Raw genomic sequence first — 25,585 nt, forward strand, 5'->3', positions numbered from 1 at the left:
GCTAATGCTAGGGAAAGTGGAAGGCAAAAGGAAGAGGGGCCGACCAAGGGCAAGATGGATGGATGATATTCTGGAGGTAACAGACTTGACCTTGGGGGAGCTAGGGGTGGCGACAGCCGACAGAAAGCTCTGGCGTGGGCTGGTCCATGAAGTCACGAAGAGTCGGAAGTGACTGAACGAATAAACAACAAAGCTCCAGGACGCTGGAGATAAAGCTGCTGGAATCCCACAGGCCGGCACTGAAGTGCAACATCAGATCAACCCGCTGGCTCTCTTTTACCTGCTCTTAGACCTTGAACTTTGCCCCATCTGGACACCGTGACTTCTTTGGACCCTGGACTGGACAACGACCCTTCTTTGCCTTAGAGAATCAGCTTCGAAGACCCAGTAAATCCTCAAGCCCTACTTTACCTCATCTCTCCCTCCCATCTCTCTTGGCCTTGACGGGTTTATTGCAGCTTATCAGCAGGAGATTTACGGCCATTCCTGGGGAAGCAACATTAGTCAGCCAGCAAAGCCTGACATTTAGTCATGACTGAGGCTATGGAATATAACAGCAGGCATACGGCAAGTGGGTACTTTGTGACACTGAAAAGCCTTGAATGGTTTGTGTGCTTTTTAAAAATGCAACATCATCTCAACTAGGGCCGGATCTACACCTAGCAGGATATAACACTTTGGAAACATTTTGAAAACAGTATGTGGAACGTGTCCTGGGCCCAAACAGTTGTCAAAAGTGTTATAAACTGTTATAAAGCTGTAGTGTAGATCCTGTCCAAGTACCAGTCCTGTTTTTCTCCAAGGAACCCAAATGGAAAAGTGCCCTACACACAACAGACTAAGCTCAAAACACTTAACCATAATGACGTAGCATGTTGTCTGAACAGCCCCCTGGATGTGTTTATACCTGAAGGCGGGAAGGCTGAGAATCAATTCATACAACGATGGCTGTGATTTGTAACATTTTGGAATGAGAAATTTCACAATTGTGATTGTATTGTTTTTGTGATTTGAAATTAAAAATGTTAAAAATTAAACAGTATTGGGCAAGGTCTTAAAATAGCAATAAGGCCATAGCATATGTTTGTCTCTGTGTGTTTTTATTTCATGGTATGATGTTGTATTTTGAAATAAACTTAAAAACAGAGGCAATAACCCCCACCCCCTAACAGTACACAAAGATCACTAAAGAACTAAACAAATTCATTGAGCAAAATTCTTAGTGTGTCATGGATATGGTCGGGAGGACAGCTAGAGAAAAACAGCCCAAGGAGAAAGTCACTATCTAATGAAAGATTGGATTACCCTGCTTTTTTTTTTAATCATATGAGAATAAGAATTGTGCAAGGACTGTAGATGTAGCACATTAAGACTTGTGGCACCATCTCCCAGAAGCAATTCTCTCTGTATCCATTTCTTTCTATCACCTTTAAAATATTAATCTTTGCTTGTCCTTCAGAATACTAGGTTTGTTTGACAGCACCCAGAGCTTTGAACATTCATATTTTATTTTTATTTAAAGGCTGCAGATATTAGCATGAGATTGGTGAAAGTTAAATTGCTCTGGGATGTTTTCATATCCCCCTTTTTATGAAAATTAGTATCCTAGCATAATATCTTTTTTCATAGCTTTGATCTCAAGAACTAGGGACTGGACTCTGCTAGGAAATTAAACTTGGTAGCTCAGAGGACGAAGATGGGTTGGAGGGAGAAGCACCAAAATTATGTGCAAAAAGGAGAAGAGACTGGATCTGGTGCTGGTGAGAATATTTTTTTATTTTTTATTTTTCTTCTTAAAAAAGTCTTTTAAAAAGTTTTAAAAACTTCACAGATAGCCCAACGTTTTGGATGATGACAATCCTTCTTCAGGGGCTGTATTTAACACAGAATATATACATATATTAGTAAAAAAAAATTAACACAATTTTTTAAAATAAAGTTTTTGTTAGAAAAATTGAGCCTTTTTAAAAATAATGTTTTTGAAAGCAAGATTTGTCTCAATACAAGTTTTTTCAACGTATTGGATGGTTTCTTTCAGGTCTTCATGTCAATAACTTACAGATATAAATATCACAATGTTTTAACAACTCCTATGCAATGGTATTGCCCCTGTTGTATTTAGTTATGCACATTCATTAGTTTGTAATCAAATACTAACATATGTATATATTCTGTGTTAAATACAGCCCCTGAAGAAGAATTGTCATCATCCGAAACGTTGGGCTATCTGTGAAGTTTTAAAAACTTTTTTAAAGACTTTTTAAACAAGAAAAATAAATTAAAAAGTCTTCTCACCAGCACCACAGCCAGTCTCTCCTCCTTTTAGCTCAGAGGATGGGCATGCATCTGTATCCCTGGATAAGCTATCATGGTGGCAAGTTTGAGATTTCTAACGTGCAAATTGAAGGAGCTATCAAAAGGGGTGTGAATGGGGTGTTGGATTTTCATAAATTCCCCAAAAATCAGGGGATGATGGGACTGCCTTGAGTCTTGGCATGCATGTGTATCCCTGGATAAGCTGTCATGGTGGTGAGTTTGAGGTTTCTAACGTGCAAATTGATGGAGCTATCGAAAGGGGTGTGAATGGGGTGTTGGATTTTCATAAATTCCCCAAAAATCAGGGAATGATGGGACTGCCTTGAGTCTTGGCGTGCATGTGTATCCCTGGAAAAGCTGTCATGGTGGTGAGTTTGAGGTTTCTAACTTGCAAATTGACGGAGCTCTGGAAAGGGGTGTGAATGGGGTGCCCGATTTTCATAAATTCCCCAAAAATCAGGGGATGATGGGACTACTTTGAGTCTTGGCGTGCATGTGTATCCCTGGATAAGCTGTCATGGTGGTGAGTTTGAGGTTTCTAACATCCAAATTGACGGAGCTATGGAAAGGGGTGTGAATGGGGTGCCCGATTTTCATAAATTCCCCAAAAATCAGGGGATGATGGGACTACTTTGAGTCTTGGCGTGCATGTGTATCCCTGGATAAGCTATCATGGTGGTGAGTTTGAAGTTTCTAACGTGCAAATTGACGGAGCTATGGAAAGGGGTGTGAATGGGGTGCCCAATTTTCATAAATTCACCAAAAATGAGGGGATGATGGGATTGCCTTGAGTCTTGGCGTGCATGTGTATACATCCATGAGGTGTCATGGTGCCAAACTTGAGGTTTCTAACTTTCATAGAAAAAAAGTTGTATACTTTTTTAGCTTAATGCAAGCCTATGGGGGGGGAACAGAGCTCCGATCCGGATCCGGAGCTCCGAGTGGAGCGGAGCGGACATGGGCGGAGCGGGGGCGGAGCGAAGCGGCCCAATCCAAATCGCAGATCTGGAAGTGAAGTGGAGCGAGGGGTCCGTGCACACCCCTAATCTATACCACCTTGGCCCACTAATAGGGCAAGGTGGTCTTCCTGTGAGAAAGTATTCCATAGCACTGGTGCCATAAGTAAAGAAAAAGGCCCTGCCTTTTTTTTTTTTTTTTTTGGTCCATCTGCCACATCTCCACTGGTGGGAGCGGGGGACACAGTGCAGGAGCTCAGAAGTGAATTGCAGTGTTCAGGAAGGGATGTCAAGTATCCAGCCCCCAAACTTTTCAGAGCCTAAGGAAGAAAATGTTCCAACCTGGAGATTTGCAGAGCATCTTTAAAATATCTGACGAAGCGCCATTCCTTACCCAGTACATTCCTATTATTCATGCCTCCTCTCCTACCTATTATGAAGCACACCTGGAACCTTGCTGGTTACCATCAGGGAACTGGAGCAGAAATGTAAAAGAGAAAGCATTTCTGTATTGTGTCCTACTTTTTCACATGACTTTAAAGATCCAGCACGACCCTCTGGTTTGCAACCTAGCAACCGTAGGATCGAATAGGATATTACATCAATATTGCAAAGTAAATTCATGGCTCAAATCCAGAGAAAGTGAGTTGCTATGGGATCTAAACACGAACAAGTTTCTCAGGACTGGGGCACATGTGTGGAATGTCAATTTGGTGACAATATTGGCTGCTGAAAAGAGAAATAAATTTTATATGAAAACTTGTGCTTTTAAAAAGCAGCTGTGGCAGTAAAACATATATGCATGCACGTTTTGCAAATGTTTCACCCACAAGCAGACAGGATAGCTTGTAATGAGTTGTTAATTAAGCTTTCACTTCTGAAAATGAGCATGTATGCATATGCAGCTTTAAGGTCTTGGCAACACAATGGACTATTTTTCCACTATGAAGATTTTGTTTATTGCTGAAAGAACTGTTCACTTGCCAAGAACTTACAGATGCATACACACATGGTTGATTTCAAAACTGGAAGCTTCATTAACAACTCATTAAGAACTTCAATTCCTCATTCTTTTAAGTCAGCTGCCAAATTCTGAAGGAGGAAGAAAATTAGCCCCTTTTAGGCAAACGTGTTTCTTAAAATACTATAGGTCTGATTTATCAACTGAATTCACACCGCTCTAAAGAACTCGTCTCTTCACTGAAACATCAACTGACAATTTTGCATGTGTATCACAACCATAAAGGTCAGATCGTATAGGTGTAAAATGGTTGCATTGCATAATCGCAAACACCATGCTTTTTAATATCTCATAGGTCTGAGCACTCAGGCTGTTGACTGATGGGTCCCAGAGCCCACATGTACATCCTAGTGGGCTTCTGCCCTTTGTCACCTGCCACACATATGCTGGTCCCTTTGCCCAAGGTGCACCGTGGTTTGAAAGTTTTTTTTTTTTTACATTTTGGTTTTTTAAAAAAACGATTTCCTAGCTTTTGGGTGTTCAGTTCAGTTTAGTTCAACCATAATGCATGAATTAACGTAGGTTTTGCCCATGCCCATGAGGAGATAGGAAAAGTACACCAATAGGAGAAGCCCCAAATGGTGCAAAAATGGCAGCCTCACCTCCAGCATCCATGGATATACCACCAATTGCCACTATTTAGTGGCTGTGGTAGCAGTGACACTCACATACCATTGTGATGTCAACGACCCTTACACTAGGCCCATCACATAAACATTTCTCAGGCCAAGCGCCACTACTTGAAAACCTGAGGAAGAGTTAAATAAAACTTCCCCTAGCTATGAGGGAAACAGGTTTAATATAGGATCTCTCAAAATATACTGTGGGAATACTCTGGTGTGGGTGTTCAATAACTGTAAGGCAGGTAAATAATACCAAGCTGACACGTGGTATTTGGTAGCTAACAAAATAAAAAAGTTTGTTTAAAAGCTTTAAATCAAAATATAATACTTTCAGTCCTGCCTGATCTAAACTCTCCACATACTAACCACCTCTCTCTCCTCACACCAATCCTAAGGGCTCATCTACACGAAGCAGGATATTCCATTATGAAAGCGGTATGAAAGCAGTATATAATAGGCAGGAGCCACACTACTGCTTTATAGTGATATTGAAGTGCACTGCAGGATCTACACTACTGCTTTATAGTGGTAATGAAGTACACTGACAACTAGTGGGGCCCATGACACATCTACACCAAGCAGGATATAACACTATGAAAGTGGTATGAAAGCAATATATGGTATGTGTCAATGGGCCCCAACAGTTGTCAGTGCACTTCAATACTACTATAAAGCAGTAGTGTGGCTCCTGCCTTTTATATACCACTTTCATACCACTTTCATAGTGGAATATCTGCTTGGTGTAGATGAGCCCTAAGTCTCTCGAAACCAAATCCTTCAATAAACAATCTCTTCACATGCACTACTCAAACTCACATCTCACATTCTTCACAAACTCCCAACACTCTCCTTATATACTCCTTCCCCCCACCTATGACATCATAAACCACACCCACTCAGTTCTAACATTCCATATCTACCAGACATTCTAAACTAGACATATACAGTATAATCAATTGTGGGGTAACGCCACAGCCATCCTCACATGGAGGGAGCTAATTAACATATGATGTAGACATACCCCACAGGACAGCCTCCTGCTCTGCATACAATGCAACAGCAGCCCATTCCCTGAATGAGGCAAATCAAATGCACATTTAAACATCATCTGGAATTAGGGTGGCAACTTACACATTTCCAGAAAAGAAGAAATGCATCACCAAAAAAAGAGGACCAGAGATGACATATTTTGCATGCAGTTTGCTTAATGTTGTGTATAGATGCACATCTAGTAATAATTGCTATGAAGTACAAATATAACATAGTGTGGAAGACTGTGACCAGGTGAGCAGTGTGTCTGCAAAATCTGCTGTCCAGGTATTGTGGATAGAAACCTCAATGCCCCTGCTCTTCTTTCTGATGGTTCTTTATTTTTGAACAGGACATGGATCCTTCAAATAGAGGATACATTGAAACAGAGGACTGCTCAACCCTTCAAACAGAAGATAGCGTGAAATAGAGGTCTGATCACTGACAGGTAAAGCCCTTCAAATAGGAGATAGCCCTCTGGAAAGTAGGACAGGTGGCCATCCTAGCTGTAATGGAGCAAGCCAATCATGCTTTCATGAGTTTAATATTGGACTGGAAAGCTTCAGAAATTCTCCTAAACCAAAATCAGGCCCAGATTTTGTTGAGGCTGTGAATCCATTCTGGGTTTTAGTCAGAACCAGAACCCTATTTGGGGATAGGGTTAAGCACCTTGGATAGCTCCTTTAGAATTCTGACTGAAACCTGGAGTGGATTTACAGTAGGGCTGTGCTCCGCTTCGCTTCAGAGTGTAGAAGCAATAGCGAGGCAGCCTGATTTGCCTCTGACAAATGAGTCCTCGGTTTGAGTCCTTGGGCTCAGTTGAAGCAACCGCCGGACCACGACAGATGCAGGTAAGGGGGGAGGACGGAGGGGGGCCTTACCTGGCAGCGGTGCTGCCACCACAGTCCATGCAGCGATGGAGCCAGGTAAGGGGGTGGGGGGAAGGGTCTTACCTGAGTCTGCCGTGTTCCGGCAGTGGTTTCAACTGAGCCCGAGGACTCAAACCGGGCTCAGTTGAAGCAGCCGCCAGACCGCGATGGATGCAGGTAAGGGGGGAGGAGGGAGGGGGGCCTAACTGGCGCCACCACTGCGGAGCTCCAATTCGGATCCGGAGCTCTGCAGTGGAGCGGAGCGGACCATAGGCGGATCGACGTGGGGCAAAGCAGGCCGATCCGGAATTTGCAGAGCGGATCGGGGGGGTCCGTGCACAGCCCTAATTCACAGACTGAAATCGGAGCCACCAGCCTCCACAGGTAAAGGCCAGTAAACATTACTTGGCATCATCACAGAGGCAGGCCATGTGAACACAACCAATCAGAAAGGGGGCATAAGATGGTGACGCATGACATCATGCCGCACAATGCGATTCCAGACTACAGTTCCCAAGATGCACCTTGATAGTGCGCATGTGGAAAAACTCATATCCACGAAACGAGAGTTTATAGTAAAGGCAAACTATCATTTGAGCTCACAGGGAGAAATTCATTATGTTCTCAATATATAACCAATTCACTTGGGATATGTTCACTCAGTAACCACGAGTGTGTAGCCTCACATTATATTACAATTCTCATTTCTGTTATCTTTATGAGCAGATCAGTGGGTGTTTTTTAATAGAATGCAAGAAAAAAGAAAAAGAAAGCAGGGAAGCTACATCAAAGCATACAGTTATTTGACCATATTCAATATATTTACCATTGTGATTCGCTCATTCTTTTCAAGGGCAGCTAAACAATTGTATTCAGTGAAGTGCAAGTTACAGTATATTAAAGGAAAGTATGTAACATTTGCTTCATTAGTTAGAAGATGGGCAGGTGGCAATTATGAGTCAAAGTGAAAAAGATAAATGTGACAGTCAAAATAAAACAGAATCAGAACCCGAAATGGAATTTTCAAAATTATATTTCATGAAACAAAAGAAGGATTTTCACAACAAGAAATCAAGCAGAAATGGCACCTCTTCTCTGATGTTTTCTCTGAATATTCAATGAACAAAAAACCTACGGTTTATAAAACAATGTTAAGGCCCTACACTTTTCCACCAAGCACCAAAAAGCGGGGAAATTGGGAGTTAAGGCTCGCCAGCCTTAACGCCACATCCTCCCTAAGGAGGCAGAAAGTACCAGTGAAATTCTCATTCTGCCAAAGCAGATAAACCATGAGGACAGGATGGAGAATAGGATATGCAGAGGTGACTGTGGGGTTGTGGAAAACTGATGACGAACAACTTAGAGCCACCTACTTCTTTTTTTGTTTAGAGCAGCCCTTCCCCAACCTGGTGCCCTCCAAAGGTGTTGGACTGCAACGATTGATCATTGCAAGTCAGTATGTCCCATGGTCAGGAATGCTGGGACAGCAGGATGGGGAACGTAGGGCGGCGCCTCCAGGCAAGCCCCCCCCCCCACCTCACCCTGCTTACCTGCTCTGTCGTCGTTGGGCCCGGCCTTGAACAGAGTGCCCTGGTGCACCCAGAAGCAAGGCCACACTTGCAGCCTTGCTTCTGGGTGGACCCAGGGGCTCAATTCAAGCCTGGGCCAGGTGACGACGGAGCAGGTAAGAACCCCACACACACACCTGGCCCCTTACCTGGACCTGCTGCCACCGCTGCACTAAGTGCAGCAGCTCCAGCCAACCCCCCTTCTGCCTGGCCCCTTACCTGGAGCTGCCACTGCACAAACTGTCGCACCCCACAACTTGCCTTCTCCGTCATGGCCTGACCCATGCTTGAATTGAGCCCCTGAGTCCACCCAGAAGCAAGGCTGCAGGTGCAGACTTGCTTCCGGGTGGACCAGGGCACTCGATTCAAGCCGGCGCCCAGCGACAACGGAGCAGGTAAGTGGGGTGGGCTGGGGTGGGGGCTTGCCTGGAGCCGTTGCTGCAGTTTGCACAGCAGTGGCAGTGGGTCTAGGTAAGGGGCAAGGCAGGAGGGGGTTGCTTACCTGCTCCATCGTCCCCAGGCCCAGGCTTGAATTGAGGTTCTGGATGGACCAGGGTGCTCAGTTCAAGTCCAGGCCCAGTGACGATGGAACACGTAAGTGGGTTGGGGCTTACCTGGCAGCAGAGCCAGGCAGGAGGGGGTGGGGTTTCTTACCTGCTCCGTCGTCGCAGTCCAACATCTTTGGAGGGCACCAGGTTGGGGAAGGGCTGCTCTAAACAAAAAAAGAAGTAGGTGGCTCTAAGTTGTTCGTCATCAGTTTTCCACAACCCCACAGTCACCTCTGCATATCCTATTCTCCATCCTGTCCTCATGGTTTATCTGCTTTGGCAGAATGAGAATTTCACTGGTACTTTCTGCCTCCTTAGGGAGGATGTGGCGTTAAGGCTGGCGAGCCTTAACTCCCAATTTCCCCGCTTTTTGGTGCTTGGTGGAAAAGTGTAGGGCCTTAACATTGTTTTATAAACCGTAGGTTTTTTGTTCATTGAATTTCATGGCTTTTTGTAAAGGATAATGAGCCCTTCCCTCTTTTAAATGCGGTTACTTTAGTATAGCTCCTGCAGCTTTCACTGTTGTGATGAAAAGGAGATTTCACCAGGTTCTCCATATATACAAATGACACCTGGTGAAATTCCCTTTTCATCAGAACAGTGCACGCTGCAAGAGCTATACTAGAGTAATCAGATACAAAAGAGGTCACGGCTTCTGCAGCTTGCACTGTTGTGATGAAGAGGGGATTTCACCAGGTTCTCCATATATACAAATGACAACTGCTGAAATTCTCTTTTCTATGCAACTGTTAAAGATACAGGAGCCCTGTGCTCCTTTTCATATGGTCACGGGCAGGGGGCTGGTGACTCCGATGTCAGTGAATCCATGGGTACATAAATCCTACAATCCTATGCAAGGTTAGACATAAAATCCTACAATTCTATGCATATACCTACGGATTCATAGAGCCACTGACATCGGAGTCACCAGCCCCACCTTGTGACCATATGCAAAGGAGTACAGGGCTCCTGTATCTTTTACAGTTGCATAGAAAAGGGAATTTCAGCAGGTGTCACTTGTATTCATGCAGCACCTGGTGAAATTCCCTCTTCATCACAGCAGTGAAATCTGCAGGAGCTGTACTAGAGTGACTCCATTTAAAAGAGGGCAAGGCTCCTGCAGCTTTCACTGTTGTGATGAAGAGGAAATTTCACCAGGTTCTCCATATATACAAATGATATCTGCTGAAATTTATATTTATAAATATAACTGTAAAAAATTTATATTTTTTACTTAATTAACATTAAAGAATGCACAACCATTGTGCATTCTTTAATGTTAATTAAGTAAAAAATATATTTTTCTCCTGCACCTTTAACTGGTGTGATGAAGAGGGAACTTCACCAGGTTCCCCTCTGCTGAAATTCCCTTTTCTATGCAACTGTTAAAGATACAGGAGCCCTGTGCTCCTTTTCATATGGTCACAGGGGCAGGGGGCTGGTGACTCCAATGTCGGTGGGGCTATGAATCTGTGGGTACATAAATCCTACAATCCTATGCAAGGTTAGACATAAAATCCTACAATCCTATGCATATACCACGGATTCATAGACCCACTGACATCGGAGTCACCAGCCCCACCTTGTGACCATATGCAAAGGAGTACAAGGCTCCTGCCTCTTTTACAGTTGCATAGAAAAGGGAATTTCAGCAGGTGTCATTTGTATGCATGCACCTCCTGGTGAAATTCTCTCTTCATCACAACATTTAAAGCTGCAGGAGCCCTGCCCTCTTGACCAGACACAAAAGAGGCAAGGCTCCTGTGACTTTAAATGTTGTGATGAATCCCAGGTGGATTCCTGCATTAAGAAGTGGGATGGACTAGATGCCCTCATAGGCCCCCTTTTCAACTCTGCTATTCTACGATTCTATGAACATGGGCAGAGTGCATTGCCTGTGGCTGATGTGAGCCAAACATGCAACGATAACTGGAGGGAGGAAGTTCTCCCTAACTGCCAGCTAAATTCCTGCATTAAGAAGGGGGTTGGACTAGATGCCCTCATAGGCCCCCTTTTCAACTCTGCTATTCTACGATTCTATGAACATGAGCAGAGTGCATTGCCTGTGGCTGATGTGAGCCAAACATGCAACGATAACTGGAGGGAGGAAGTTCTCCCTAACTGCCAGCTAAATTCCTGCATTAAGAAGTGGGATGGACTAGATGCCCTCATAGGCCCCCTTTTCAACTCTGCTATTCTACGATTCTATGAACATGGGCAGAGTGCATTGCCTGTGGCTGATGTGAGCCAAACATGCAACGATAACTGGAGGGAGGAAGTTCTACCAAACTGCCAGCTAAATTCCTGCATTAAGAAGTGGGATGGACTAGATGCCCTCATAGGCCCCCTTTTCAACTCTGCTATTCTACGATTCTATGAACATGGGCAGAGTGCATTGCCTGTGGCTGATATGAGCCAAACATGCAACGATAACTGGAGGGAGGAAGTTCTCCCTAACTGCCAGCTAAATTCCTGCATTAAGAAGTGGGATGGACTAGATGCCCTCATAGGCCCCCTTTTCAACTCTGCTATTCTACGATTCTATGAACATGGGCAGAGTGCATTGCCTGTGGCTGATGTGAGCCAAACATGCAACGATAACTGGAGGGAGGAAGTTCTCCCTAACTGCCAGCTAAATTCCTGCATTAAGAAGGGGGTTGGACTAGATGCCCTCATAGGCCCCCTTTTCAACTCTGCTATTCTATGATTCTATGAACATGAGCAGAGTGCATTGCCTGTGGCTGATGTGAGCCAAACATGCAACGATAACTGGAGGGAGGAAGTTCTCCCTAACTGCCAGCTAAATTCCTGCATTAAGAAGTGGGATGGACTAGATGCCCTCATAGGCCCCCTTTTCAACTCTGCTATTCTACGATTCTATGAACATGGGCAGAGTGCATTGCCTGTGGCTGATGTGAGCCAAACATGCAACGATAACTGGAGGGAGGAAGTTCTCCCTAACTGCCAGCTAAATTCCTGCATTAAGAAGGGGGTTGGACTAGATGCCCTCATAGGCCCCCTTTTCAACTCTGCTATTCTACGATTCTATGAACATGAGCAGAGTGCATTGCCTGTGGCTGATGTGAGCCAAACATGCAACGATAACTGGAGGGAGGAAGTTCTCCCTAACTGCCAGCTAAATTCCTGCATTAAGAAGTGGGATGGACTAGATGCCCTCATAGGCCCCCTTTTCAACTCTGCTATTCTACGATTCTATGAACATGGGCAGAGTGCATTGCCTGTGGCTGATGTGAGCCAAACATGCAACGATAACTGGAGGGAGGAAGTTCTCCCTAACTGCCAGCTAAATTCCTGCATTAAGAAGTGGGATGGACTAGATGCCCTCATAGGCCCCCTTTTCAACTCTGCTATTCTACGATTCTATGAACATGGGCAGAGTGCATTGCCTGTGGCTGATATGAGCCAAACATGCAACGATAACTGGAGGGAGGAAGTTCTCCCTAACTGCCAGCTAAATTCCTGCATTAAGAAGTGGGATGGACTAGATGCCCTCATAGGCCCCCTTTTCAACTCTGCTATTCTACGATTCTATGAACATGGGCAGAGTGCATTGCCTGTGGCTGATGTGAGCCAAACATGCAACGATAACTGGAGGGAGGAAGTTCTACCAAACTGCCAGCTAAATTCCTGCATTAAGAAGTGGGATGGACTAGATGCCCTCATAGGCCCCCTTTTCAACTCTGCTATTCTACGATTCTATGAACATGGGCAGAGTGCATTGCCTGTGGCTGATATGAGCCAAACATGCAACGATAACTGGAGGGAGGAAGTTCTCCCTAACTGCCAGCTAAATTCCTGCATTAAGAAGTGGGATGGACTAGATGCCCTCATAGGCCCCCTTTTCAACTCTGCTATTCTACGATTCTATGAACATGGGCAGAGTGCATTGCCTGTGGCTGATGTGAGCCAAACATGCAACGATAACTGGAGGGAGGAAGTTCTCCCTAACTGCCAGCTAAATTCCTGCATTAAGAAGGGGGTTGGACTAGATGCCCTCATAGGCCCCCTTTTCAACTCTGCTATTCTATGATTCTATGAACATGAGCAGAGTGCATTGCCTGTGGCTGATGTGAGCCAAACATGCAACGATAACTGGAGGGAGGAAGTTCTCCCTAACTGCCAGCTAAATTCCTGCATTAAGAAGTGGGATGGACTAGATGCCCTCATAGGCCCCCTTTTCAACTCTGCTATTCTACGATTCTATGAACATGGGCAGAGTGCATTGCCTGTGGCTGATGTGAGCCAAACATGCAACGATAACTGGAGGGAGGAAGTTCTCCCTAACTGCCAGCTAAATTCCTGCATTAAGAAGTGGGATGGACTAGATGCCCTCATAGGCCCCCTTTTCAACTCTGCTATTCTACGATTCTATGAACATGGGCAGAGTGCATTGCCTGTGGCTGATGTGAGCCAAACATGCAACGATAACTGGAGGGAGGAAGTTCTCCCTAACTGCCAGCTAAATTCCTGCATTAAGAAGTGGGATGGACTAGATGCCCTCATAGGCCCCCTTTTCAACTCTGCTATTCTACGATTCTATGAACATGGGCAGAGTGCATTGCCTGTGGCTGATGTGAGCCAAACATGCAACGATAACTGGAGGAAGTTCTCCCTAACTGCCAGCTAAATTCCTGCATTAAGAAGGGGGTTGGACTAGATGCCCTCATAGGCCCCCTTTTCAACTCTGCTATTCTATGATTCTATGAACATGAGCAGAGTGCATTGCCTGTGGCTGATGTGAGCCAAACATGCAACGATAACTGGAGGGAGGAAGTTCTCCCTAACTGCCAGCTAAATTCCTGCATTAAGAAGTGGGATGGACTAGATGCCCTCATAGGCCCCCTTTTCAACTCTGCTATTCTACGATTCTATGAACATGGGCAGAGTGCATTGCCTGTGGCTGATGTGAGCCAAACATGCAACGATAACTGGAGGGAGGAAGTTCTCCCTAACTGCCAGCTAAATTCCTGCATTAAGAAGGGGGTTGGACTAGATGCCCTCATAGGCCCCCTTTTCAACTCTGCTATTCTACGATTCTATGAACATGAGCAGAGTGCATTGCCTGTGGCTGATGTGAGCCAAACATGCAACGATAACTGGAGGGAGGAAGTTCTCCCTAACTGCCAGCTAAATTCCTGCATTTAGAAGTGGGATGGACTAGATGCCCTCATAGGCCCCCTTTTCAACTCTGCTATTCTACGATTCTATGAACATGGGCAGAGTGCATTGCCTGTGGCTGATGTGAGCCAAACATGCAACGATAACTGGAGGGAGGAAGTTCTCCCTAACTGCCAGCTAAATTCCTGCATTAAGAAGTGGGATGGACTAGATGCCCTCATAGGCCCCCTTTTCAACTCTGCTATTCTACGATTCTATGAACATGGGCAGAGTGCATTGCCTGTGGCTGATGTGAGCCAAACATGCAACGATAACTGGAGGGAGGAAGTTCTCCCTAACTGCCAGCTAAATTCCTGCATTAAGAAGTGGGATGGACTAGATGCCCTCATAGGCCCCCTTTTCAACTCTGCTATTCTACGATTCTATGAACATGGGCAGAGTGCATTGCCTGTGGCTGATGTGAGCCAAACATGCAACGATAACTGGAGGGAGGAAGTTCTCCCTAACTGCCAGCTAAATTCCTGCATTAAGAAGGGGGTTGGACTAGATGCCCTCATAGGCCCCCTTTTCAACTCTGCTATTCTACGATTCTATGAACATGGGCAGAGTGCATTGCCTGTGGCTGATGTGAGCCAAACATGCAACGATAACTGGAGGGAGGAAGTTCTCCCTAACTGCCAGCTAAATTCCTGCATTAAGAAGTGGGATGGACTAGATGCCCTCATAGGCCCCCTTTTCAACTCTGCTATTCTACGATTCTATGAACATGGGCAGAGTGCATTGCCTGTGGCTGATGTGAGCCAAACATGCAACGATAACTGGAGGGAGGAAGTTCTCCCTAACTGCCAGCTAAATTCCTGCATTAAGAAGTGGGATGGACTAGATGCCCTCATAGGCCCCCTTTTCAACTCTGCTATTCTACGATTCTATGAACATGGGCAGAGTGCATTGCCTGTGGCTGATGTGAGCCAAACATGCAACGATAACTGGAGGGAGGAAGTTCTACCAAACTGCCAGCTAAATTCCTGCATTAAGAAGGGGGTTGGACTAGATGCCCTCATAGGCCCCCTTTTCAACTCTGCTATTCTATGATTCTATGAACATGAGCAGAGTGCATTGCCTGTGGCTGATGTGAGCCAAACATGCAACGATAACTGGAGGGAGGAAGTTCTCCCTAACTGCCAGCTAAATTCCTGCATTAAGAAGTGGGATGGACTAGATGCCCTCATAGGCCCCCTTTTCAACTCTGCTATTCTACGATTCTATGAACATGGGCAGAGTGCATTGCCTGTGGCTGATGTGAGCCAAACATGCAACGATAACTGGAGGGAGGAAGTTCTCCCTAACTGCCAGCTAAATTCCTGCATTAAGAAGGGGGTTGGACTAGATGCCCTCATAGGCCCCCTTTTCAACTCTGCTATTCTACGATTCTATGAACATGAGCAGAGTGCATTGCCTGTGGCTGATGTGAGCCAAACATGCAACGATAACTGGAGGGAGGAAGTTCTCCCTAACTGCCAGCTAAATTCCTGCATTAAGAAGTGGGATGGACTAGATGCCCTCATAGGCCCCCTTTTCAACTCTGCTATTCTACGATTCTATGAACATGGGCAGAGTGCATTGCCTGTGGCTGATGTGAGCCAAACATGCAACGATAACTGGAGGGAGGAAGTTCTCCCTAACTGCCAGCTAAATTCCTGCATTAAGAAGTGGGATGGACTAGATGCCCTCATAGGCCCCCTTTTCAACTCTGCTATTCTACGATTCTATGAACATGGGCAGAGTGCATTGCCTGTGGCTGATGTGAGCCAAACATGCAACGATAACTGGAGGGAGGAAGTTCTCCCTAACTGCCAGCTAAATTCCTGCATTAAGAAGTGGGATGGACTAGATGCCCTCATAGGCCCCCTTTTCAACTCTGCTATTCTACGATTCTATGAACATGGGCAGAGTGCATTGCCTGTGGCTGATGTGAGCCAAACATGCAACGATAACTGGAGGGAGGAAGTTCTCCCTAACTGCCAGCTAAATTCCTGCATTAAGAAGTGGGATGGACTAGATGCCCTCATAGGCCCCCTTTTCAACTCTGCTATTCTACGATTCTATGAACATGGGCAGAGTGCATTGCCTGTGGCTGATGTGAGCCAAACATGCAACGATAACTGGAGGGAGGAAGTTCTCCCTAACTGCCAGCTAAATTCCTGCATTAAGAAGTGGGATGGACTAGATGCCCTCATAGGCCCCCTTTTCAACTCTGCTATTCTACGATTCTATGAACATGGGCAGAGTGCATTGCCTGTGGCTGATGTGAGCCAAACATGCAACGATAACTGGAGGGAGGAAGTTCTCCCTAACTGCCAGCTAAATTCCTGCATTAAGAAGTGGGATGGACTAGATGCCCTCATAGGCCCCCTTTTCAACTCTGCTATTCTACGATTCTATGAACATGGGCAGAGTGCATTGCCTGTGGCTGATGTGAGCCAAACATGCAACGATAACTGGAGGGAGGAAGTTCTCCCTAACTGCCAGCTAAATTCCTGCATTAAGAAGTGGGATGGACTAGATGCCCTCATAGGCCCCCTTTTCAACTCTGCTATTCTACGATTCTATGAACATGGGCAGAGTGCATTGCCTGTGGCTGATGTGAGCCAAACATGCAACGATAACTGGAGGGAGGAAGTTCTCCCTAACTGCCAGCTAAATTCCTGCATTAAGAAGTGGGATGGACTAGATGCCCTCATAGGCCCCCTTTTCAACTCTGCTATTCTACGATTCTATGAACATGGGCAGAGTGCATTGCCTGTGGCTGATGTGAGCCAAACATGCAACGATAACTGGAGGGAGGAAGTTCTCCCTAACTGCCAGCTAAATTCCTGCATTAAGAAGTGGGATGGACTAGATGCCCTCATAGGCCCCCTTTTCAACTCTGCTATTCTACGATTCTATGAACATGGGCAGAGTGCATTGCCTAGAAAAGGGAATTTCAGCAGGTGTCATTTGTATGCATGTAGCACCTGGTGAAATTCTCTCTTCATCACAATGTTTAAAGTCACAGGAGCCTTGCCTCTTTTGTATCTGGTCAAGATGGCAGGGTTCCTGCAGCTTTAACTGTTGTGACGAAGAGGGAATTTCACCAGGTTCTCCATATATACAAATGACACCTGCTGAAATCCCCTTTTCTAGGCAACTGTTAAAAATGCAGGAGCCCTTTCTTCCTTTTCATGTGGCTAGGGAGGCCATATGCAAAAGAGTACAGGGCTCCTGTTTGCTTAATAGTTGCATAGAAAAGGGAATTTCAGCAGGTGTCATTTGTATGCATGTAGCACCTGGTGAAATTCTCTCTTCAACACAACATTTAAAGTCGCAGGAGCCTTGCCTCTTTTGTATCTGGTCAAGATGGCAGGGTTCCTGCAGCTTTAACTGTTGTGACGAAGAGGGGATTTCACCAGGTTCTCCACACCCCCCACCCACACACACACTCCACACACACCCACACCCCACACACCCACACACACACCTCCACCCACACACACCACACACACACCCCCCACATCCCCCACCCACACCCACACATCCACCCCCCCACACCCCACCCCACCCCACACACACCCCACACACACACACACACACACATCCCACACACCCACACACACCCACACCCCACACACCCACACACCCCACACCCACACCCCACCCCCACCCACACCCACACACCCACACCCCACCCACACACACACCCCACACACACACCCCACACACACCACCCACCCACACCCCCCACCCACACACACACTCCACACACACACACACCTCACCCACCCACCCACACACCTCCACCCACACACACCACACACCCCACCCCCCCCACATCCCCCACCCACACCCACACATCCACCCCCCCACACCCCACCCCACCCCACACACACACCCACACCCCACACACCCACACCCACCCCACCCACACCCACCCACACACCCCACCCCCACACCCCCACACCCCACCCACACACACACCTCCACCCACACACACCACACACACCCCCCCCCCCACATCCCTTACACACACCCACACATCCACCCCCCCACACCCCACCCCACCCCACACACACCTCCACCCACACACACACCCCCACACACCTCCCCACCCCCCCACACCCCCCCCCACACACCCCCCACACACACTCCACCCCCCACACACACCCCACACACCCACCCACACACACACAACACCCCCAACACTCCCCCACACACCCCCCCCCACACACACACACACACGCGCGCGCGCGCGCGCGCCGTGGGAGAGGAAGGACTTCCCTTACCTTCCTCTTGCTGCTCTGGTGGGGAAATGGGCTTCCCTGCCGGAAACAGAAGTGCCGTCACTTCCGTTTCCGTCGGGGAAGCCCATTTCCCCACCAGAGCAGCAAGAGGAAGGTAAGGGAAGTCCTTCCTCTTCTTCCCCCTCTCCCCCGCCCAAGTCGGCTGCGTGTGTGTGTGAGTGAGTGAGTGAGTGAGTGAGTGATTGACTCCCTAGCCTCCGGCCGCTGCCGCGGTTGGCAGCAGCGGAGACCAGGGAATCAATCTCTCTCTCTCTCTCTCTCTCACACACACACACACACACACCAGCGGCGCGGCTCTTCCCTGCCCTCGCCGCCGCAGTTCGAGCTGCGGCGAGGCTAGGGAAGGTCCCCCCGCACCCCCACCCCAGCGACGCGGGGGCCCCTCTCCTCCCCCCCCTCCGCCCAAGTCGACTGCAGCCCGGGGTTTCAAGTGAGCGCCCGGCTTGCTTTCGGGTGCAGCCGGGCGCTCAATTGAAACCCCGGGCTGCAGCCGACGGACAAGGTGAAACCGGGGGGTGGGGGGCGACTTCCCCCCCCCCGATTTCCCCCCCCCCCGCTACGCCTGGGCCCGCCGCTGCACGAATGCAGCAGCGGCTCCAGGCAAGCTCCCCTCACCCCACTTACCTGGCCCGTCGCGCTCTCCCTGCTCTCCGTTTCCCTCTGGGGATTCTGATGCTCACGCGCATGCGTGAGCTTATCAGATTCCCCATTGAGAAACATGGGGATTTTAAAAATTAATTAAAAATTGATGGAACGGTCTTTTGAAAAAAGAAAGGCCATTCCATCAATCGGATGGATAGGGGAATTTAATCCTGTTTTTGGATTCCACCGGGAGGCTTCCCCTTTTGCGCTACGAGTGCGCAAAAAAAAAGTCGCCACCCCCCGAGAAAAACAAAGCAGATTGTGACGGACAGAGTTTCTCTCCCTTTTTCTCCTTTAAACTCCCACCCAGACCTCAATATTTCAGGAATCTCCCTGAAACGCGCAGGGAATGTAAAGCCAGCATTTCTTTCTGGCAGTACCCGCGTTTCAGAAAGATTCCTGAAATATTTTTCATTTTAGGGTCCTAGGTTCCCCTCCCCCCCCCGCTAAATAAATATAATGGTGGAATGCTCAACTTACTCATCGGCCTTAACAACAGGAATCACTACAGTGATTCCTGTAATTAAGGTCAATGCATAGTTTTACACTAGCTTCTTTTTATATTCAAAATTCTTCTCTAGTTGTGATAATATATGCTAGGAAATAGCTAAATTAATGTCATCTTGGTGAAACTTGAATAAGATATTATGCTTTATGATTAGGCAAGGACAGATGAGAGATGTTTGCCTACTCAGGAGCCAAAAAGAAAGTCCTGTTTCTGCTTAAGACAGCCAGTGTGGTGTAGTGGTTAGAGTGTTGGACTGCAGACTCAGGAAATCCAGGTTCTAGTCCCCATTCAGCCCTGAAGCTCATTCATTTATATCTCAGCCTGACCTACCTCCTCACAGGGTTGTTATGAGAATAAAATGGAGAGGAGGAGGAGAATAATCATGTATGCCATCTAGGACGCATTGGAGAAAAAGATATAAATGCAATATTTATTTATTTATTTATTTAAGGTCAAAACAGGAAAAATAACACTGCTCCTTAAAGTTCAGGAGAAATATAATTCAACTAAGGACAAATTACCAGTAACAAGAAACTCCTAGGATTCTGCTCAATATTATCCCATTTTGAGTGAAAATACTAATTTCAATGGAGTAGATTTCCCCCCTCTTATTCACACTTGGGGTAAATATCCACCATTTTTTTTAAAAAAAATCTTAGCAATTGTTCTCCCTTGTTTCTGCTTTTTTCTTCTTCCCAGGGCTGTTGCATGGGTGATCCTATCCAATCAGGGATCACACATGAACAGAATGTAAAATCAAATTTACCTATGTGAAAATGTCCTTGAAAGCAAGCAAAGGCAATTGGAAAGAGGGATGTGCCAATTGTGTTAGATCTGTTCCTTCTCTGTTTTGATTGATTGATTGATTGATTACATTTATATACCGCCCCATAACCGAAGCTCTCTAGGTGGTTTACAAAAGTTTAAAACAGTGAACATTACTGTTCAGCTGTGGGGCGGTATATAAATGTAATAAATAAATAAATATATAAACATACAAAATTTAAAACCATAAAAAAAAAATAAACAGTATAAAAACAATGGTATCCATTTAAAAACAAGAGTTCTGGGGTCAATTAAAAACAACAACTTAGCATTGTTAAATGCTGTTAACTGCCTGGGAGATGAGAAAAATCTTGACCTGGTGCTGAAAATATAACAATGACGGTGCCAGGTGAGCCTCATCGGGGAGATCTTTCCATAATTGGGGGGCCACCACTGAAAAGGCCCTCTCCCTTGTTGCCATCCTCCGAGCTTCCCTCGGAGTAGGCACTTGGAGGAGGATCTTAGATGTTGAGCACAGTGTATGGGTAGGCTCATGTCGGGAGAGGCATTTCATCGGGTATTGCGGTCCCAAGCTGTGGTCAGTTATCTTTCAATCTATCATCCACTCACTGATGGAATCAGATTTTTTAAAACCAGAATTTCATTCTACTTGTGCTAATTTGCATTAGTCAATACACATCAGCACTAATGTGGATCCACACACATGTGCAATGGCACACTAATGTAAATCCCCTCCAAAACTGAAAAAAACCAGTCTCCACCTCCCAAAATCCCTGTGTTATTTGTATGACTTGCAAAAATTTGGTCTGTTGCAGAACCCCCTGGTCAGATTCATAAAAATCAAAACTCATTTGAATCCAATGCAGATTTCTTAGACATCTGTAACTGAAAGGCAAAGAAATATATGCATTTTTAGAGACTGTCCTGTCTCATCCAGCAGGAATCCACAGTGCAGGGCAAAGTTGTGGATGTGGCTGATCATATGGAATTCTAGGGAAATAGTGAGTAGTTGGTGTAGACTGGAACAGGTAGCTTGAGACAGTGACCAGGTAGCCAGTTTGCCTGGATATGACAGGCCCTCTGCTCTGGAGCTGGCAATTCCGCTCCAGCTAAGACCAGAGCCAGACGGAGCTCTTACATATTGGAAAAGGCCCAGCAGACACAGTTAGGTTCCACCTCCCTGGGATAAGGTGTATCTCCTTAAAAGGCTTGTGCTCTAAGCTTTGCATTTATATGGCGTTTGGAGCCCTCCTGGAGGGAGAGGGGGCGTCCAAATAGGATCTAACAGATTGTGGAAGTGACTTGTCATGGAGAACCTCTCCCACATCTTACTTCTCCCTAGACCGTGCTGCTACTTCAGCCAGGTTATGGGGGCTCGTAGTTGGGTGTATTGTTCTGGCAGCCTACAATGAAGCTGTTTAGTGGTGCAAACAAATCCGATGCTGCTACAATTTGAGGGGGTTGCTACTTAAGCGCAGCAAAACCTTTTGCTTGATCTTGGCATTCCCAAGCAAAGCCAAAGCGAGCTCAAACAGAGCGACTGAATGGTAACATAGTACATTTGAAGGATTTCTTTCCTGCATCCCATTGAGCATCTTTGGAGGCCAGAACTCACTCTGATAATATTATAAAATCTCAACAGCCACAAAAAACGCACCCAAAGGAATTAAATGAAATCCGCTCTGCCCCTATTGACTCTCCTGGAGCATTCAGGAACTGCACAGAATCTGAAGCTGTTTTGCCAAGCCGTGCAGAAATCTGAAATGCAGCACCCCTGCACTTACACATCCTTTCCCCTCTATTGGCTGATCAGCAAACTGGAGGTGGGGCATGCCTCTTAACTACTTCCCCCCCCCCTTAACACAGTATAAGAAACCATGGCAGGCAGGCAGGCAGGCACTGCACAGAAGGCTGAGTGCTATTTATGGCTTGAAATGATTTTTTAACTCAGCAGCAGGGACTGGAGCCTTTCAGTCTTGTGGTTTCACTCTCGCAGAAAAGTACATCTCGAAACTCCAGGCTAAATGAGAGGGAATCAGCATTCAGCTATATTGTCCCAGTGGATCCAGGCAATTGGGAAGTTAGACAAGCAAGCAATGACCGCAAAATACCACATTTTCCATATCAGAGACTGATTTCCTCCAGTGCTTCACTATGCCGCTGTATGGGCATTTACAGATGTTAAAGTGACGTCTTAGGTCAGCTAGCGATTCTTAAGAGGGGGGAATTAGAAACAATTCCAAGCCAGTGAAAGCCCCAACAAACCATTCAGAGACCAGTGGATTGAATTAACAAGAAGCAAGCTGGCCAGGCACCATCTGCTTTCAGATCAATACTTGGTAAGATGAATTTCACCTACCACTACAGAGTTCATCATCCCCTTGACTCTTGGAATCACAGCTATGGACTACGCGGAGGCAGCCCGAATAGATCAGCGGGAAAGGGCTACTCTTCTGAAGGGTGCTACGAGCAACTTTTTGTATCACCGGAAGTCTTCGTCACTCTAGGCTTTGTCAGCTTGCTGGAGAACGTCCTGGTGATCGTGGCCATAGCCAAGAACAAGAATTTGCACTCGCCGATGTATTTTTTCATTTGCAGTTTAGCCGTGGCCGACTTGCTGGTGAGCGTCTCAAATGGGTCAGAAACCATCGTCATCACTCTCTTGAACAACACGGATGCAGACGCGCACAGCTTCACGGTCAGCATCGACAACATCATTGACTCTGTGATTTGTAGCTCCTTGCTGGCGTCCATTTGTAGCCTGCTTTCCATTGCTGTGGACAGGTATTTTACTATCTTCTATGCTCTGCAGTACCACAACATCATGACGGTGAGGCGTGTCGCTATCATTATCACCTGCATCTGGGCTGCTTGCACCATTTCAGGCATCTTGTTCATCATTTACTCCGACAGCAGCGTTGTCATCATTTGCCTCATCACGATGTTTTTCACCATGCTAGTCCTCATGGCTTCCCTCTATGTCCACATGTTCATGTTGGCCCGGCTGCATATTAAAAAGATTGCAATTCTCCCCGGCACAGGCCCCATTCGTCAAGGGGCCAACATGAAAGGAGCCATCACTCTGACCATCTTGATTGGAGTTTTTGTGGTGTGCTGGGCTCCACTCTTCCTCCACTTGCTTTTCTACATCTCATGCCCTCACAATCCATACTGCATCTGTTTCATGTCCCATTTTCACTTGTACCTCATCCTCATCATGTGCAACTCCATTATTGATCCACTTATCTATGCATTCCGAAGTCAAGAGCTGAGGAAAACCTTCAAAGAGATTATGTGCTGCTGTAGCCTGAGAGAGCTATGTGATTTCTCTGGCAAATACTGAATGGACACGGAAACCCTACTGCATAGATGCACTTGCCACGTCCACTGATATTTCATCCAGTGCTGCTGAAAGTCTGAGCTACATTAGTACAATGAACGTTTTTCTACTGTCATTGTTAATTGTATTTCCCCTCTTTTACGCTTATCAACTGTGATGATTTAAATGTTCAAGAGGTCATGGTGGTTAGGAATGCTCTGACAGGCTGTGATTAAAGGGAAATGTCTATGTGTTTTCAAAATTGTGAGATATCGATAAAATGATGCTGAGGATTAGGAAGAAAACTATTGCCTTAATATAAAAAAATACATGCAACTGTTCTTAGCATTGCTCCATTAAGATGCTTATGTTCAAAAGCAAGAGTTTGGTGGGTTTTGTTTGTTTGTTTTCGCTTTGTATACATGTGGTTAGGTTAAGCAAACAAACAAACAAACCTGATAGGAGTTATCAGAGGGTTCTGTTTTATTTTACATTGAGTTCAGATGTATTCTTAAAAGGCATACCTTACACATCTTGCTTTAAAGACCCCTGGAGGTAAAGTTTGACAGAAAGAATATAGTCAATTGGGTTCAATTATTGTCACTGGACTTATTGGGGGGATTGGAAATTGTGCTGTAAATGGGGTCACAATCAACTTTTTGTTCCACTTGAAGTGGTTATGTTTGATTGTAACAATAAGGAATATAATTTGTACTCATTTATTTACTCAATTGATTTAATCGAATGGTCAAGGCAATGTGCAACCAAACATTCAATTGTGCAATTAAAAATTAGTAAGAACACCTTTAAAAAATAATAATAATAGGCTAAACATATACAAATGAAAGGAGCAATAAAATGCTCAGCGTTAAAACCCAAATTAGGTCCAAATTAGGCACTCACCAGCAGTCCTGGGTCAGGGAACCAAAGTCATCACTGAACATCCATTTTCGCCTTTCCCAACCTGGTGGCTTCCAGATGTGTTGTATTGCATTTCCCATCACTCCCAACTAGCATGGGAATGACTACATTGTCTGGGAATGATGGGAGTTGCAGTCCAACATATCTGGAGAGCAGCAGGTTGGAGAAAGCTGATCTACCTCATGCAGCCTTGTGTAAAATGCATAGCTTTTCATGGTGAAAAAGCAGCCCCACTGAAATGAACAGTTTCTGTTAATTCCAGTGGGCCCGAAGCTGGAGAATTCCCAAATGGATTATGTATATGATTTATCTATTTATAATATTAATCCCACATCTCAGGCCTCTAAGGAGAGTACAGAGTGGCTAATAAATGTCAAATGTAAAACGTACATATTTCTTAAAAACAGTCAAAAGAAATGTACTTAGAAAAACACATCAATGTTGCTGCTGCTACAAGTAAATACAACAAAAAACAACAGAATAGTAACAGCAGCATGTATAAAAAATAATCTCCATTCCAACACCAAATACACTGTAGGATAAAAAGGTCTTCACCTACCTTCTAAAAGGTGTCATTGAAAGTGTCACCAGGAACAGAGCTTTTTCTGTGGTGGCCTAACATCTCTGGAATACCCCTCTCCAGGGAAAAATGGTTGCCCCACAGGAAAGTCCTAAAGACCTTTTTATTCCAATTGCTTTTGGATGATTAATAGTGCAGGTAGCTGTTTTATCTGTTGTCACTATTTTAATATTTTCTTTTCTGCTGCTGAGTTTTTTTTTATCTGATTGCTCTCTCTCTCTCTCTCTCTCTCTGATTTATTTATATGCTGCTATTTTAATATATTTTAAAGGTTTTATTAGTTTTCCAAAACAAAATCAACAGAAAAAGAAAAAGAAAGAGTGAAAAAATAAAGTATAAGAAAAAAGGAACTAACTAACTAACTAAATAATACATTGAATTTAAATCAAATTATTGACAAAGAGTACCATTCCTAAGCTCTAG

General features: G+C 45.6%; 1 protein-coding gene across 1 annotated transcript; it reads left to right on the forward strand.

Annotated features, from left to right (window-relative positions):
* Positions 1 to 22,686: 22,686 nt before the first annotated feature.
* Positions 22,687 to 23,685, forward strand: MC4R (melanocortin 4 receptor). The gene has a single exon (XM_063129751.1). It carries the CDS (start codon positions 22,687 to 22,689, stop codon positions 23,683 to 23,685), a length of 999 nt encoding a protein of 332 aa, XP_062985821.1.
* The last annotated feature ends 1,900 nt before the right edge of the window (positions 23,686 to 25,585 follow it).

The sequence above is a fragment of the Elgaria multicarinata genome, chromosome 7 (genome assembly GCF_023053635.1).
Source record: "Elgaria multicarinata webbii isolate HBS135686 ecotype San Diego chromosome 7, rElgMul1.1.pri, whole genome shotgun sequence".
Lineage (NCBI taxonomy): Eukaryota > Metazoa > Chordata > Lepidosauria > Squamata > Anguidae > Elgaria > Elgaria multicarinata.